General features: G+C 43.4%; 1 protein-coding gene across 1 annotated transcript in view; it reads right to left on the bottom strand.

Annotated features, from left to right (window-relative positions):
* Nucleotides 1-18754, bottom strand: part of LOC26514679 (lachesin) — a 372156-nt gene that overhangs the window by 128458 nt on the left and 224944 nt on the right. The window contains 1 exon segment of the mRNA XM_044716619.1: nucleotides 2645-2776. Within this exon segment, the coding sequence (XP_044572554.1) occupies nucleotides 2645-2776 (132 nt within the window).

Here is an 18754-nt window from a genome sequence, read left to right as displayed (position 1 = left end):
CTTTAAGACTCTTTTGGAGTCTTAATAAATGTTCATGATAGGAATATTGGCAATGGAAGTCTCAAAGAACATGGTACTTAATATTGACCACTCTTCTGGTAGCCCCTTAAAGGCAAGGCAAGTCATCTATGTTGTAGAATTTAAATACAACTCAAATGCATTACCACTCCAAGACCCAACAGTTTTAATGGCGGACTCACCCTTTTGGAGCACTAGATGCGGAGAGTAGGTCATAGATGCCGCTGTGTGCGACACCAGAAGTCGATGCACTTCTGATCCAAGGAGAAACGCCGAGACGAGTTCCACTTAGTGTAGAGGCATGTAGGCCGTCTTGTGCCACAGCTTCAATGGATGCACTGCTGATATGAGAAGCAGCGCTAGTAATTTTTTTGTGTATAAACCACGTTATAGACGCCACTCTGTGCGACACCGGTCATCGGTTCAGAAGAAGTCGCGCGGATATTAATCAAAGTAACCAAATACAACGGCTATTCAAAATAATCTATGCAGTTTTTTCTTTCCGTTCATTTTTTCTCCCAGTTTTGCATGCGCTTTGCTGGTATTTGTAGCGCATGCGCTTATGGGAGCTTTCGTAGAGATGCTGCACACCAGCTTATCTTGCAATTTTGTATTTTAGCCCCGCCTCGCCTCTCGCCCTTTGACTGAAATAGAACTACATTGCTTGGAGCTTCCCTTGCTAAGCTACATATACTTGTATTTACTTTTGATTTTGTTTTTTATTCGGCCGCTATTAAAAATTATTAATAGCGAAACACTGGGTCCGACGTGATCACGCCCCGGTTTAATTTGTGATCATTAATGTGGTACGGGAAACTCTCTGCTGTTGTTTCCATAACTTTGCACTTGCACGACAACTTATGCAATGGATTCTGGAGCTGAAGCTAGCTGCCTGGGAAAGAATGCTGCGGAGACGAGCAGAGGTGACCTGCCAGGAAATGGAGTTCCTGCACCAGAAGGTTAAAGCTACTGCGCGACCACAGGCGTGCACGTGGCCATCCAGGTGGAGGTTTGCAAGCGCTGCATGATGCTTGCTGCACACTCCACGCTTCTCGATGGGTTCAGTGGTGCTGGTATTGCACCAACTCCACACAGGTCTACTTCCTGCTTGCCCCCGCTAACGATACCAACACCGATTTACCGATAACAAAAAAGGAGATGTTCAGGAAACAGTTGGGTATCTATAGCTTGGTTCTTGGAGCAAGGTTGCCGGCCCCGGAGACCGTGGATTTGGCGTTGGCTCCGAATCTACCAGCGAACTTGCATGCATATGCCGTCTAACAATCGAACTTGCATGTTTCCAACTGCTCCCCCTATTCCCTGCGCTTTCTACGTCATTTTGCCTCTTGCTGTGCCTTCATGTTCAAGATTCCTTGCAAGTTAAGGAACGATAGGATGAGATCCGGCACCTGGCTCTCTGTTTCGTTTCCCATAAGTCTAAGCATTTTAATGCTTAGATCTTCTTGTAGTCCAGTCATAGGGGAAATAGTATTCGATAATTTATAATACAGTGAAGGTAGCTGGCCTTAGCTAACCGTATTGCATTCGATGAACCCTCACCTGATTGTTGGCCAGTCGAGGTAGATCCCAAGGTATGTTACTTCGTTAGCTTGAGGATCTGCATACCTTTCAGTTAAAGCGATGGGCGTGTTTGTCAGTTTTTTGAGTAAACCTTACAAGTTGGTTTATAATTAAACGCCAGTCAGTCAGCCAACTCCCTCCCATTAGATGATCAGCGGGTAAGTGTAGATTGTGTTTCGGTTAGATGTTCCTCTGGTCGTCCTTCTGGCGGGAGCAGCACACTGTTTTATGTAACAAACTCGTCCCACTGGCGGTCCGTATGACGGCAGCAACGCTCTTGGTAGGTTTGAATTTAAGTACCACGAGATGATACTGAGTAGCAAACCGATTAACTCTGCATTCGCAACTTTTATTATTATGCACCAAGTGATATTTTATAAGATAAGATAATTACATTTATGTATATGTTCTGGCTTAAGTTTGGATAGCAGGTCAATCTTAATGAAAGTACGCACAGTAAGTTTAATGTGAATGAAAATACGTGCTAGGTTCACTAGTTCTGGGTCTGCTGACTCAGATCGTTTGGTATTGGGTTTCTGCTGAGTTTACTAATTTTGCTCGCGCCGGGCAGTTGGTCTTTTTTGACGCTGCTATTTCTGATTTTGGTTTCTGGCCCGATTCCGGTGATTCCTGGCGTATGGAACATGCTCTACATTTTAATCAATAAAATCAAGGTAATTTTTTGAAGTGCGCGCTTGGTACAAATAGACCAGCTCACTTCAATGCGCCGACTGCGATTGAATTTGGTGTGAAAATCCTAACGTCACGGGTCGAGGCGGGCCACAAGCCGGCCATAAATTTAATCGAGTTAAAATACCTAAAGTAATTGAAAATAATTTACACATTAAAAAGAAGAGGTAAAAAAATTTTTCTTTTTGAAACTTCGATTTTTTTTTAATTAATAAGAAGTATGTACTATGCTGTATACTTGAATCTCTTCTTACCCAAAATTAAATAAAAACTAATTCTTCTTTTAGAAGGCGAATGTAGTAATATATTTTAAATAGAAATTTTAATATCACATACATTCGATACAGTAACTTACAATTTATTTGGACGTCGAAGCGTTTACTGACTGACGGTGGTACACCATTAGATGCTATACAATTATAGGCACCCATATCAGTTCGATGAACATTTGTCAAAATTAGTTTTTCTCCTTCCACTATTTTAAGAGCTGAAATATTGTAAAGAAATAAATTTTCGTAAAAATATATACAGAGCCATATTAAATATTGAATGTATGGAAGGTAGCGCTTCACCAGTGAAACCAAAGAATTTTTTTGTTTAAAGTTTATGAGTGAATCTATCATTTAAAGTAATAATCACGACGATTAATTACACAGGCCAACAGCAAAAAATCTCCACGCATAATTTCACCTGCTCCATATCCTTTAAGCTCCCCTGAACCAAAGTCCAGAACAAACATAGGTTCTATCACCCTAAGAGAAGAAATTTATCAAATTTGACCATATATTGAATTATGTAGGCCGTGTAGTGGCGATGACCATAATTGTTTCTAGTACATATCATTTTTTATATGTATGTGTACCAACTAAAATTAAAAAAAGTTACCATATCTTTGGAGTACTCATCCAAAGTTCAAATCTCCGATTTTCTACATTAATTTTTTGTCTTCTATGATATTTCCCTAAACATTTTTCTATGGAAGATTTTTATTTTCTTATTGAAATCAGTAGATTATACCATGTTTTCATTTTGGATTTAAGGGAAAAATCGAAATAATTTTATTGAATTTATTATAGGTGGTTAAACAATAATTTCGTCAATTAAATCGGAGTTTTAAATCTCATATTACCGCGGTAACTGTGGGTGATAGAACCTATTTTTGTTCTGGACTTTGATTCAGGGGAGCTTAAAGGATATGGAGCAGGTAAAATTATGCGTGGAGGAAAAAAAATTGGAAATTGTCGGCCTGTTTTATCTATTTTTTGTGCTATATAACCTTGAATTAGGACAATTTACCACAATTTAGCACAATACCAGGATTTATTCTTGACGCTTGGCCTAGGTTCTCGCTGAGGGGAGCTAATCTGGTTACTCTGTTGAGTCGGGATTTCCTTGAGCCTGGCGAATGGGTTTTTTATAGCTTGATTTATATTTATAACCTTCTTCCGGTGGACATTGTTTAGCGGGTCATCCAGAATGCAGCCCATTTCACCAAGGGGCTGAGGAGTCTTTGGCTTTTTGATCGGCTGAGTCTGGAGGGGACAGTAGTATATGGGCCTTGTCGGGGATGCAACCTTGTACGACGGTTCTACAGGATGTTATGCGATCTTTTATGCGAAAGACCAAGAGTGGGGTTAAGGAGTTGATCTTTTTTTCAACGGGAAACTCTGTGCCAAAAATCGTATTTCAAAAGCCTTCAGATTTTGAATGAGGGTCCTATGAGTAAAAATCCGCTACTAGGGCTGTTGCAGTTACAGAGTTTGCAGGACAGCCTGACCTGCCAGCGATCATGCAGTGGCTCATATCCCTTCCACCCCAAGGCAATTCATTTCCCTCCACATTTTTTCTTCCACATTTTCTTTTGTTGATGAGCAACATTTGTCGGAGTGCTTTACACGGATATGTTTGACATGTAACTAGATCAAGTTAACCACATTAAAAATTCTTTAGATCGGCTGCTGCACTTGCAGTTTGTTTCAGATTGTGATGGCATTACTATTTCCAGAGCTATGACCTGTTTAACCCAACGAATTTATTTCATCCTACTCTTGAGGTATCAATCGAAACTAATCGAATCGATTTTTAGTCTCCACTTAAAACTCATAAAGTTTGATTTTAGCGAAAAAGTTATCTTAGAAACTACAAAAGATAATTTTGGAATTTGATTGGTTCGATCTACTGGCATAGAATGATACTTACGCTTTAGGTGGCATATTTTTTAATTTTATAGAATTTTTTGAATATACTCCTAAATAAACAGAAAAAATCTGGGTGCATTCACAGTGCATGTTATAGGTTTACAGAACAATTTTATAACTTTGTAAACACTAATCATAAGCATTTATCTTTTTTTTCACTGCTTACGTTTAAAAACTCATGGGCCAACTCTGATCAGGCTATTACTTATCTCTTTACAGAGTTTTTAAAACAACGTATTCAACTGCCACCGTTCCCGGAAAATTTTTTAAATACGGCTGCTTTTTAAATATTTATATACTAGCAATTATACTAGCGAACCCGGCGAACTCCGTTTTGTCGCCAGATGGCTTCGTTCGGGATAAAAATATGAAGAACAATTTTTTGTTTTTTTACATTTGAAAAGAAAAAGTTATTTTTCATTTCACAAAAATAATGAATTCATTTCGATTACAAAAATGAAGTGTTATTTAATTGAATTTCTTTAAGTAAATGAAAGTTAATCCAAAGTAAATATAGTAAAGCAAATACAATATATCCATTGAAATTCTTTCTGGTAAACCAAATGTTTTGTTTTTTGGCCTGACGTTAACACAAACAAAGCGGATGGTTTCCCATCTCGTGAACACGCAACTGACCATGTGAAAAACAATTATTTTCAAAATTTATCCCGCAAACAGTAAGAGCGCTGCGAATAAGTTGTAATAAAATTTTTCCAAAAGGTTTTTTTGCTGATCACGAATTAGGAGTCGAAATTTTCCCACCACGTCAGGGTTTCGATAAAACGGCGTTTTTATGGTCATTTTTGAAAAATCGTACCGCAAAAGTCTGACGTGTTACGAAATTGAGTAAAATTTAAAATTAAAACTTGATTTTTAATCTTTAAAACGATACCCAGACGAACTTTTCGCATGCAGCGTTAGGGCAGGGGGTATAAACATACAGTCCAACCTCTTAATACCGACGGTCCCGGGCGGTTAGGGGAGTATTACTCTTATACTGTAGTATTACCTTCTACGCATAAACACGTGATCCCGTGAAGGGATTCGTGATCAGCACAAATAAACCTTTCGTAAACTCTGTATCCCATCTTATTCGCAAGACCTATGCAGGGCAGAGTCTTAATAAACTCGGCATAAGTTTTTTTAACGAAAGTCGAGTACCGATTCAAATTACGCAATATCATAACAACTGCAAAAATTTTGAGATAGGATCTCTATGGCATGAAATTGTTCTGTATAATATGTGTAGCGCCAAATGATGTCATCTGGAAACAGTTGTTATATTTCTGAATATTGGCCAAAAAGTGCTTTGAATCATTTACAATTCCAGAAACTAAAGAGCGTAATGGAACCGGTGGTGGGACCAATTGTAGCAATCTTACTTTGCCTTTCACCAGTGTATTTAACGCCTTACAATATTAGAAAATTATTCTCATTTCCTCAGTGTTACCAACTTTTCGTTATGTTTGATGTGCACAAACTCGTTGCATTCTAAGACTATTACTTCTCTCTGGTCATCAGTGCGGTTAGCACGTAAGGTAGTGCACATTTAATTGACTGCGACGACCTAAGTCAGGACGTCTTCTTCTTGGCATTGTAATGTAAATAATCAAAAATTCAATATTTGCAAGCGTTTTTCAGGCGTGAGTCTATTCATGATAAATTACCAAACCAAAACTGAGAATAAATCACTTGACAGCTGTTAAATCGGTCGTCATCTTGAACAGTTATGCCAATTAAAGTTCTATACCTCTACGAAAAACACCCTTTATAATTTTACAAAAGTTTGGTGATTTAAAATTTATCTGCGTTAAAAAGATTTAGTCTGCTCAATCCTTGTCACCGTCATACGAACCGCCTATATGCTGGTATCACATTTCTGTAATTCAGTCGATTTTAAATCTTTTGACTGATTGTGAGGCGCTGATGTATTATTCAGGATCCGAAGCAGTTTTATAACTTTATTAATACTAAGCATCAAGCTTTTTCTTCACGTTTTTCGTTTGGAGCCACTTTTTCGAGCTTAAATATATTTATTTCCTAACTTTCGCACATTTTTTAACATACTTATTCACCTTTGATGTCACAGACATCTTTTCTTCAGTCTACCATTTTATGAACTTAGTTTGTTATCGCATCTTCAAAGGGTTTTGTAGCTTTATTAGATTAAAAATAGATATTTAATGAATAACGAAAAACACTGAAGTCTAGTTCTTGAGCTATCAAAATTTTGATAGCGACCGAATTAATACACAATCCACAATTCGATTTGAATATTTTTTTATTGGGTCAATTTAACCCCAAAACAATTCCGCGGCCGTCCAAAACAATGCCGAATTACAAGTCATAAAACCTAAGAGCTTGCGCAGAAGCTCCACCAAAGCTCCCAAAGTGCATGCGCTACAAAAGAACAACAAAGCGCATGCGAATCTGGGAGAAACAAAAAATATAATACAGCTGATAACGGACAATAAGTAGACCGCTGCGGCTAGTTACACTGGGAGAATTAAATTGAAATAATTATGTTATTTAATGCTGGCACAAGTCCCAACATCCTCCCCCGTTGAATTCCATCTTTCAACAAAAAATCCTTAGGGGCATGGGACAGCTTCATCACATAATATTGATGATGATCTCAAGGTCCATAATTCTCAGTTGCAGGCTGCCGTGTCCATCCAGATCCAGAGAGCGCTCGAGCCAGGCGTCAATAGAGTGGCGAGAGTGGAAGAAACTTCTTTCCGAAATTGCGCGTAGGCGCACCTTTCAACTGCACGATCGGGAGCCTTCAACTGCCTAGCTGCAGAAGGCGGCAGCAGCGATGCGGACGACCTCCCCCATTGGGAAGGGTGCAGGCTAGAGTCCAGAATGGAGTCAGACCTGGACGCTGACTTAATCGGCAACGGTGGCCCGGGTCAGATGCGGTATTAAGAATAGCAGCTTTAGAAAATTCATCGCAGACAACTGCCAGAATGCGATGTGGAAATAGCGACCACGGGTGGAGCGGTGGATAGCAGGGGCACTGATGAGACGCAATTGGACCCGTCCTGGCTATCATGATCGTTGTTTAGGTTTCGCTACAAGTTCAAATCCCTGAAAACCCGATTGGATGTCGCGGTCACAGCGAAGAATCCTGACTGCATGCGCGACGATTTACCAAGAGACCACCATGCACTTTCGTAGCCTCGATGGTTGGTTTTGTCAATGACGGAGCAATGGGACCAGTGGTGCCGTCGAGACGAGTGGAGTGTTTAGGCACCCTCATGGAGTACCTTGCCCTTCCCACCTGAATATCAACGCGCACATCAGCGGCAAGCTGGGAGAACTTCCAGAATAATTCGCTCCCAATTTCGCTAGAGCTCAATCGCTCTAACTCATCCTGGAGTGTGGTGAATTTCTTGCGCAACGCAATTTCCAACGGCTCCAGTACCATGATGGTCAAATCTCCCTTCTGCACTGCAGCCTTGACTTTATTATGCAGGGCTTCCATCTCTGGTAGGTCACTTCTGCTCTTCGCCGCAACAGCCTTTCCCTGCTTGCAGGAACCGAGGCACTAAATAAGTCTCCAGCCTCCATTATGTACGATTTTTGTGCAAGGTGCAATGTAATGGAAACAATAGCAACAAGTTTTCCTTTACAAGGTTTCCTTTAAGCACTTTAATGATCACAAATCAATTAGAGCGCGATCACGTCGGGGTCACCAATCTTGAGCTATCAGCGTTTTGATAGCGACCGAATTAATACACAATCCACAATTCGATTTCAATATTTTTATTGGGTCAATTTAACCCCAAAACGAATTCCGCGGCCGGTCCAAAACAATGCCGAATTACAAGTCATAAAACCTAAGAGCTTGCGCAGAAGCTCCACCAAAGCTCCCAAAGTGCATGCGCTACAAAAGAACAACAAAGCGCATGCGAATCTGGGAGAAACAAAGAATATAATACAGCTGATAACGGGCAATTAGTGGACCGCTGCGGCTAGTTACACTGGGAGAATTAAATTGAAATAATTATGTTATTTAATGCTGGCACAAGTCCCAACACTACTATAAGTTAGCAGAGGGCGGAGCGGGAGCGAAATAAAAGCTCAGTTGCGCTCTCTTGCGAATTCGACCCGCTTCGCCGCAATAGATAAGCTAGATGTCGTCTCTCGGGTGGGAGATGCCTTCAACATACCCGCCTCTAAAACACAAGCCAATGTGTATTCGTACAACGTATGTTTTATTCTAATGGGGATTACATTATAGAGTAAGAAAGAATGACAAAATTATAAAATCGTACCGCAGTTTAACCTCCCACACTCTATGGCATCAACGACAAATTCACCACACGCGCCATTATTTTCTATCCTTGTGTGCCCAATCTCTTCACGAGTGCACAATAAAAAAATTCCTTGACGAGGCCTCCATCCAGGCCGGGGGTATCCGGTGGGCAAGCTGCTCCCTTGAGGAGATCAATGGGCGTAAGAGGGGCTTCCTGGTCCGCACTCACTGGCAAATGGGTGAGCGGACGAGAATTAACGACATTCTCCGCCTCTATCAGGAAACTCTCCAGGACGTGCTCCTTCGGCGCCACTTCCTTCACTATGTGGCGTAGCACCCTCTTCACGCACTGCACCATTCGCTCCCAGACTCCACCCTCTGACGGGTTCGCTGGGCAGTTGAAGATCCATTCAATTCCTTTGCTTGACAGTTCCGACTGGATCCTCTCGGGTTCGAAGATCTCCGCAAATCTCTTGGCCTCTCTGTCTGCTCCAACGAAGTTCCTGCCATTGTCGCTGCGCAGTCGATGTACAGGCCCTCGACGGCAGATGAAATTCCTGATTGCAAGTATGCAGGAATCTGTCGACAGGTCATGTGTCAGTTCCAGAAGAATCGCCCTGGTCGTCAGGCACGTAAACAAGGCCACCCACCGTTTCTCTTGGTGCCGAGCAACGGTCACTAGCAGCGGCCCAAAGTAGTCGAGGCCTGTGCTCTTAAACGGCCAGCCATAGGCGTCCAAACGATCATCTGGCAGGGGTCCCATAATCGGCGGCATCGACCGTGCTCTGTGCAGCTTACACTCGCTGCATCCCGAGAGCACACTACGAAGCACTCTCCGTAGTCTCGTATTCCAGAACCTGGTCCGGATCTCCGCCATCCACGTTTTGATGCTTTATCCTCACATGGGCGTCGCGCACAATCATCTTCGTGAGACCATGCCGGTGGGAGAACATCACTGGCCTCCTGGCGCTGTACGGTACACATAGCGCCGCATCGATCCTGCCATACGCTCGCAGGACTCCATTGCCATCTAAGTATGGCGCCAGTCCACATATGTCGCTTCTTTAGCGACGTCCAAGCCCTTCTCTGCGGCCTGCATCTCATCAGAAAAGCCTCACGTTGTGCTCTATCGGAATAACAAGTCCTCAGCTGTTTCACACTCAGCTATATTGATGCCGTAGTTCTCCAGCTCATCTCGTTGTCCACGGCCTCGACGTATGAACCTTAGGACTCAGGCCGCAGTCCTCGGCAATCGCCTGTAGCTTGAGAATCTCTCCAGCGATATAAACGGGTCACTCGCGCCAACAAGCACGAACTCACTCGGTATCTCCTCTTCGTCTTCTGCATCCGCTTCGTCGGTGGGTGCAGTTCCTGGCCAGCTGCCCGCTGGTCTCCTCAGGAATGCCGGTCCTCTTAACCAGCGTGACTCCTCACTTAGGTCCACGCTGCATTGCGCTCGAGTTGCATCATCTGCCACGTTTGTCGGCGGATGGTAGCCATCTCCATCGGCCACCTTCGTCGACTCCAGAATCTCGGCTACTCTGTTCCCTACGAACTGCTTGTAGCGCCTGGTGTGTGCTGCCAATCCAACGCAGCACTGTCTTCGAATCCGTCCATAGCACAGTCTCTGCAATGGCCACACTATGGTCCTGTCTGACAGTGTATATCAACCTCGTTCCTAGAACTGCTGCCTGCAGCTCCAACCGTAGAATCGTCATCGTTCGCATCGGTGCACACTTCGTCATTGCGCACACGAACCTCACTTGCACGTCGCCGTCCTCATACGTGATCCTCCAGTAGACCACTGATGCGAATGCTGACTGACTCGCATCCACAAATACGTCATCTCGATAGTCTTCACCAGTCCGGATCTAAAGTAGTGACGTGGGCTCCGAAAACGTTCCACTTTCTCCATCTCTTTCGCCAATCTATAAAGGCGTGTACATCTCATCCGGTAGTGGTTCATCCCATGAGATCTTCCTTCTCCAGACCTCTCGCAACAACAACTTCGCTATTATCATTAGACAACACAGGAATCCCAAGGGGTCGAACGTTGACATGACCATACTCAAGAATTCCCTTTTTGTGGCAATTCTCTTCCCATCGAACACGACGGGGGCGACTTTGTGGTACTTCACTCGAAACCTGAAGTCGTCCGTGGCTGGCTGCCACCGCATTCCCAAAATCTTTTGCTCGGCCTCACCCCATCCAATACTCTGGGCGTGATCACTGGGTCCAAGCATCCTCTCCACTGTAGGCGAACTGGACGAAAACTTGCAAAGCTCAAAATCGCCTTCTGCATGTATCTTCTTCACTCTGCTAGATACTTCGATCGCTTCGCTCTCTGTGGCAAGCTGTCCACATAGTCATCCACGAAGTGGTAGTCCACGATGGCTTTGACTGCTCTGGGATCCGAATCCAGGAATCGCTTGGCATTCACTGTCTTCACATGATGCGCCGCACTCGGTGAGCATGCTGCTCCAAAGGTCATCACGCACATCTCGTAGACGTCGGGGTCCCGTTGATCATTCCCATCTCTCCACAGAAATCGTTGCGCACATCTATCTTCGGGTCGGATCAGCACCTGGTGAAACATCTCCTTAATGTCGCTGCAGACTCCGACGGCACCTTCCCTAAAATGGAAGAGGATAGATGCCAAGGCCTTATAGTGTTGCGACCCCTTGCTCAGCGCAGAATTCAGCGATACTCCTCCAACTCGTGCCGCTGCGTCGAATACTAGTCGGATCTTCCCTGGCTTGTTGGGATTCTCCACTCCAAAATGTGGCAAGTACCATGTTCTATCGCTTCCCGAATCGATCTCCTGTCGCTCCAGACGCCGAGCGTATCCCTTGTCGACATCATCATTGACAATCCGTGAATATTCTTTGGCGAACTGCCCATCTCGCTTTATTTTCTTCTCGATGTTGACCAATCTATTGTACGCCATATCATAACTACGTGGCAGCACAATGTTATCCGTTTTCCACAATAATCCCGTCTGGTATCGGCGGCCAACTCGCACCGTAGTGTCCTCCAAGATCTTCTGCGCCCTCACGTCGTCGCTGGCTGCGGATGCTGGCGCCGTCTTCACACTGAAGTTCTCGATCTCGAAGTAGTCCTCGACGATCCGTTCCACGTTATCATCCAACGACGTGGCTAGCAGACAAGACCTCCGTGATGGCGTGTCTCGTCGTCCTTCTACAGGCGCAAAAACAACCCATCCTAATTCGGTTGCGGCTGCGTACGGTCCCTCGCTGGCAAACCGTCTCGTTTTCAATGGCAGTCCTAGATGCCCATGGTCCAAACCAATAAGCAGCTTCGGCACTGCATTTACGTAGGGCTTCATTGGTAATCGAGCGTCCTTGTTCACCCTCCTAACTTCCCTTCTGTGCAGGCTCTGCTTCGGCAGACTTAAGTTCGAAATGGCATACACGTTTCTCTGCACATGTCGGGAGGACTTGCCTGCTTCACTGATCTGCAGACGTACCACGTTAGTAGGCTCTCTTGTGGCCCTGCCTCTGAACCATTGAACATTCAGCTGACGACGTACTCCTTTTACGCCTAGCTCTGCAACCAGCTCGTTGTCGACCATCGTCACCGAAGAACCTTCATCCAGAAGAGTGTACGTATCCACCTGCTTCCCACCTCCGTATAGCGTCACCGGCAATACACGGAACAGAAGTCGTTCTCGGTACTCGTCGACACAGCTCAAATTTCCCTCCGGCGTCGCAGAAGCATCCACGGATGAGGCTGCTCCTTCATTTACTCGGACGCCTTCCCTCGGTCCGACTGCCTGCCGGTTGTAGCTTCTCCAATTGCCGCCTCGCTGTGGCGGTCTCCTGAAGCCTTCATTGTTTGCCTCATGAAGAAGACGGTGATGCTTTCTCCTGCATCTATTCACGGGGCACTCTCCTGACGCAGCGCAGGATCCAGTCATATGCCCGCTTTGCAAGCACATGAAGCATAGGCGATGTCTTCTTGCGAGTCTCCACCTCTCTGTAGGTGTGGCTCCAATAAATCGTTGGCAGTACCGAACTGCATGTTGTCCAAGGCCTTCACAAATTGGACAATTCCTGCGGCAGTTCTCCTGTTGCTCGTCCTGCTCTCGGTCGATGCTGGCATAAAGCAATCGACGCCTTGGCTCCTTTCCATCAATGTCCGCCACCTCCACGCAGACCACATTGGCTAGTTCCGTCAACCACGAACTAAAGTCCACAATAGTTGGATAGGGCTGAAAAGTTGCAGCGTGCCTTGCCCAGTCGACTCGTTTGCTTATTGGGAGCTTGGCCACAAGGTCTTCCATCAGCATAGGGTTACCCAGGTGCTGCTCCGCCTTCGCTGACTGTAGGAAAGCCTTGAGGTTGCTGACGTGTGTGGCGAATGCGACGAGCTTCCTAGATTGTGCTCCGTAATGCAGGGCACATCTCGAATGCTGTTGAGCTGGATGCTCCGGTCGGCCGTATCCGAAACGCAGCTGCTCCACCGCTGCATTCGCATTGCTGGGGTGAATCAACAACTTCACCGTCTCACGCGCGTCGTTCCTTTAACTCCTTCATTAGCCTTTGGTTGGTTCTCCAAGTACGTACAACCATACGCTTGCGGTTCGTTTCCGTAAACGCGGAGTAGAAATGGGCCAGTCCTCTGGCTTCCCTCCGAACGTAGGCAGTTCAGGAAGCTTTCATGGCGCCCGAGCGTGCTGTTCCTCCAATACTCGTCGCCCAAGCACCGTCTCCAGGAGAAGGCGCTCGTACCGATGTTCCGCCGGCCACTTCATGTGTAGCCCGAAGCCATGCGCTGGGAACCGTTGTGCCGGTAGCGCAAAATGGCGATGCGTGATTAATCCTCGTGGCAACAGTTCTGCGAATAACGGTACCGTTTGAGATCCGCTCCATGATGGCGGTCTCTCTGACGCCGCATGATAGAACACTTGTTGGGTTGGGTACGGTCGGCCGATTGCAAATGGCGGCTGACCTACCCCAACCTCACTCGGACATAACGGGGTCAGTGCGCTCCATATTAGCGCTGCGAGCGCGTTCCAACTCCTTCTCCAGCTCGGCGATCCTCTCCATGAGGTCGGCCACCTTTGGTTTCCTGGCGGCTCCAGATGCTGCCGGCTGAGCTGATGACGCTGGGGCTTCACCTGCTTCGGCCGCCGGCTTGCGAAGGCCCCTACACTCGGTTGCGGGGCCAAAACGCTGCCATCTACTTGCGTTGCGATATTCTGTCCCTCGTTTAGTCGGGGACTCCTTCTGGGCGAATGGTGCAACATGTCGTCCAGGCAAGATCGACCCTCTCACCAGGGTGCTGTTCCAAAAACAATGTCGCCAGTCGCCTGACTGCGAATAAAAGCTTCTGTCGTCTCTCGGGTGGGAGATGCCTTCAACATATGAACAGCGGCGATGGGGCAACCCGCCTCTAAAACACAAGCCAATGTGTATTCGTACAACGTATGTTTTATTCCAATGGGGATTACATGTTAGAGTAGAAAGAATGATAAATTATAAAATCTTACCGCAGTTATCCTCCCACACTCTATGGCATCAACGACAAATTCACCACACGCGCCATTATTTGCTATCCTAGTTTGCCCAATCTCTTCACGAGTGCACAATAACAAAATTCTACTTAAATACTAAATATCGATAATCGATCCGCGACACTAGACTTAAGTATTTAATTTAATAAAATCGAATTTTAACGTATAGCCGAGTGCACGCATTTATTTTTCCTCGTTTTCGAAAGTTTATAATAAGCAGCCACCATTTTTTTATTTATTACGTTAAGATAAAATAATCTCATTTAACATGATTATTTCCCTTGTAGACTGTAAAACAAACACATAAAAAAAACAAAAATAAAATAAAATAAAAGAATTGCTCGTGACAGTAGTGGTGCAAAACTTCAAAATCAATAAACAATACAAAAAACAAAAAGAGGAAAAAACAATTTAAAGTCCGCGTCAATATTATTATATTTGTCATCTGGCAAATGGCCAGGATTTATTCAGCAACTTTATTAACTGGAAGGATTCATCGTCATCCCCATGCCCTGCACCTGCATCGATTTTTACCAGGATAGCATCAATAACCGCAGGATTAAAGGATCCGAATTCAGAACCGCCGGTATTTGTGCAAAAAAATGAAAGTCGAGAAAAGACAAATTAATATTCGCCTTGTGCTGCAATATTGCACCCTTCTTTCAATTCTTGGCGCATACGTAATAGGGTGGCGCCATAATAATAGGGCGAAAGTAAAAAATTGTTTACTAATCACTCAATCATAATTTTTGAATCACTTAAGTGGGGCTGGTGGACACATTTTAGTCCCCATATAGATTATATATCGCATTATAATTATAAATACGCGTCGATTGGTACCTCAACCCAATCCGACATTTCTTTCAAAGTTATTCAAAAAATTCGATATTTTCTTCTTCTTCAAAATGAAGCCAGTGTGTGTCCGTTTGTCTGGTTGTCTGTTTACAACTATTTTTTTCTTGGCTATCCTGAAAAAAAATGGAGATGTTTTGTTACTATCATATGAAGCAACTATTGTTCTACAACTTTTTTGAAATACCTTAAGCTTACGTCAAAAAATTAAAAAAACGTTAATTAAAAAATTCATAACTTTATAATTAAGAAAGATATTATAAAAAGAGCTTTACACCGTTGAAATGGTTTTTTAAATATCAATTTCACTTTCTTTGAGACCAAACGTCTATATAGTACACAAAAAAAATACACTGAAAATAAATAATTTTTCAAAATTTGATCATTTGATCCTATTTATATTGCACGTGGAGATAGCTTTTGAGATGACGCAACTTTTGATATATCGCTCATATCTGATAGTTCTTCTTTTGCATCCCACATTATTGTATTTACAGAAACTTGGTTAAAGCCGGAGATCTTAAGCTCCGAAGTTTTTCCTAGTAGGTACACCACTTTTAGATGTGATAGAACTTGCGAAGGGGAGGAGGAGTGCTAATTTCTGTAGACTCCAAATTCGCTTCTGAAGAAGTAAAATCACAAGAGTTTGGCGACATTGAATTTCTTTGCATCAAAATCACTTTGGCCGATCAATCTTTGTATGTTACCTGTTCGTACATACCACCTTCGTCCGAACCGCCAACATACTGGCAACATTTGTCCGCTATTCGTTTGGTTTTCGATCGTCTGTCTGATGGTGACCAGCTGATAGCTCTGGGTGACTATAATATCCCAGAACTTATGTGGTCAAATGTTGATAATTCATCGTTCTTTACAGCTTAACTCCCACCATGACTTCCCTGAGGCATGTTCGACATGTCACTCGGGCAAATTAACCACGTTAGAAATTCTTTAGGTCGGCTGTTGGACTTATGTTTCGTTTCTGATCCTGATGGAATTACTCTTTCCAGAACTTTGCCACTTTCTAACCCTGAGGATCCATATCATCCCACTCTTGAGGTTTCAATCGAAAATAATTACTTTTTTGACCTTAAGTCTACAGTTAAATCTCAGAAAGTTCGTTTCTTTCGTAAGGCTGACTTTATGAAATTAAACAAGTTAATTTTGGAATTTGATTGGTCTGATTTACTGGCATGCGAAGATATAAACATCGCATTACAAAAATTTTATTGCACTTTGAACATATTTTTCGACGCTTGCGTGCCGTGGAAATATCCGTCCGCTTCAACGAATCCGCCTTGGTATTCAAGGCACCTTATAAATTTAAAGAATAGTATGAGTAGACTTTTAAACAAACATAGATTATCTGGCTGTACAGTTAGTTATTCAAGATACTTAGTAGCTCGGTCCAATTTCACCGTGCATAACGCAGAATGTTATAGGAGTTTTATTCGCCGCTGCAGGATTCAGTTTACTCAGGATCCGAAGCAGTTTTATAACTTTGTAAACACTAAGCGTAAACATGTATCTTTTCCCCCACTGCTTACGTTTGAGAACTCTTATGCGAACACCGATCAGGCAATGGCCGATCTCTTTGCACAGTTTTTTTCAAACTACCTATTCACCTAGCAGCAGTTTAGCTCAGCCTTACACTTATAATATCCAATCAGCCAACCTTATATTTTGCCCCATCTTTCGATCAAAGTGGTGTGTTATTGGATCTTCTTAAGGTTAAGCCCGTGTATTCGCCAGGCCCTGATGGAGTACCAGGCTGTGTTCTGAAGTACTGCGCCGAGGCACTGTGCAAACCGCTTGTTAAACTCTTTAATCTATCGCTGGAAACTTCGATCTTTCCCTTTATGTGGAAGGAATCCTTCATTATTCCGCTGCATAAAAAAGGGAAAAAATCCGACGCTGCTAATTATAGAGGCATCTCTAAATTGTCAGCAATTCCAAAGCTTTTTGAAAAACTTATCACTCCACATTTGCAACACCTATGTAGTTCAATAATAACCCCGTGCCAGCATGGCTTCATGAAGCGCCGCTCCACCACTACCAACTTATTGGAGCTAACATCTTTTATCACGGATGGCTTCCGGAATGGCTTACAAACAGACGTCATATACACTGACTTCAGTAAAGCATTTGACTCTGTTAACCATTCGCTTCTTATAAGTAAACTCAGTCTTTTGGGATTCCCAACTGATCTTCTTATGTGGATTTCGAGCTATTTATCAGGGAGAACCCAACGTGTTTTCTTTAAAGATGTTACCTCGCGTGTAGTCCGCGCCACATCGGAAGCCATCTTGGACCCCTACTTTTTACTCTGTTTATTAACGACTTGCCCCTTGCCTTAACAAATTCACTTGTATTTATGTACGCTGATGACGTTAAGCTATGCCTTCAGTATAAATTCACTAGCGCCCAGTCTAGACTTCAATCCGATTTGGATAAACTTCAAAATTGGTGTTTAGCAAATAACCTAAAGCTTAATGGATCGAAATGTAAACTTATGTCTTTTTACCGATCTAGTCCCCACCAGGCTATGTACTTTCTCTATGGGAACTTCTTAGAACGATTACTCAGGTTAACGATCTAGGTGTCCTATTAGATTTGAAACTTAAATTTACCGACCATGTATCTACCATGGTTAATAAAGCTATGGGTGTGCTTGGTTTTATTAAAAGATGGTCAAAAGAATTTAATGACCCGTACATAACTAAAACGTTATATACATCACTGGTCCGTCCGATTCTTGAGTATGGATCGTGTGTCTGGAGTCCTCAATATGGAGTACACCAAGATCACATTGAATCTGTACAAAAAAATTTCCTTACTTTTGCTCTTAGGGGACTTAATTGGGATGCAAATCTTTACCTCCCCTCTTATCACAATAGACTTTTACTAATCAACTTACCAACATTAACAAATCGTAGAACGATGCTGGGTGTCATGTTTCTATATAATCTTATTTATGGAAATATAGACAGCCAGCATTTACTAACACGTTTAAACTTTAACATTCCTAGTAGAAGGACCAGAAACTTTCGTCCTCTCCTCCTCAGCCATTGTAGTTCGACATATGCCCAACACGATCCGTTCAGGGTATTATGTTCGGACTACAATGGTCTCTACCACATCTTATCACTTTGCTCTACTAACAATCTTAAATCGCTTATATTAACCGCCTTATCTATCCAACACTCTTCCTCGTAATATCTTTCTCCTAATCCTCGCTTATCTATCTCGGATCTATTCCCGCGATTCGAGCCGTACGTTACGCGGCAGCGTCCCTCGGTCGGTTGGACGGGAGGTGGGCTGTACGTATGCAGTGGGAACCGCGCAAAAAAAAAAAAAAAATATCTGGCGGCTACCAATTTTGTCCAGCCTCCTGTGAAGCTTACATTTACTTATACATGTGTGTGTATTTGATTGGCTTTGACTTTTTGAAGTCTGCATATATTTGGTCAATACCCAAAAAAATATGTAGTATATCTTTTCAGCTTTTAGTTTATTTATTTAAAAATAAAATCCAAATAAAAAAAGGGCTTAAAAAGTAAAACATAAGTACAACTTATAAATAAAAACTAGGACTCGAACCCAGGCCCTCCGTGTTAG

Source organism: Drosophila ananassae, chromosome 3R (assembly GCF_017639315.1).
Source record: "Drosophila ananassae strain 14024-0371.13 chromosome 3R, ASM1763931v2, whole genome shotgun sequence".
In the NCBI taxonomy this organism is placed as follows: Eukaryota; Metazoa; Arthropoda; class Insecta; order Diptera; family Drosophilidae; genus Drosophila; species Drosophila ananassae.
Note: the sequence above shows the minus strand (reverse complement) of the source record. Positions and strands in the feature narration are given on the sequence as shown.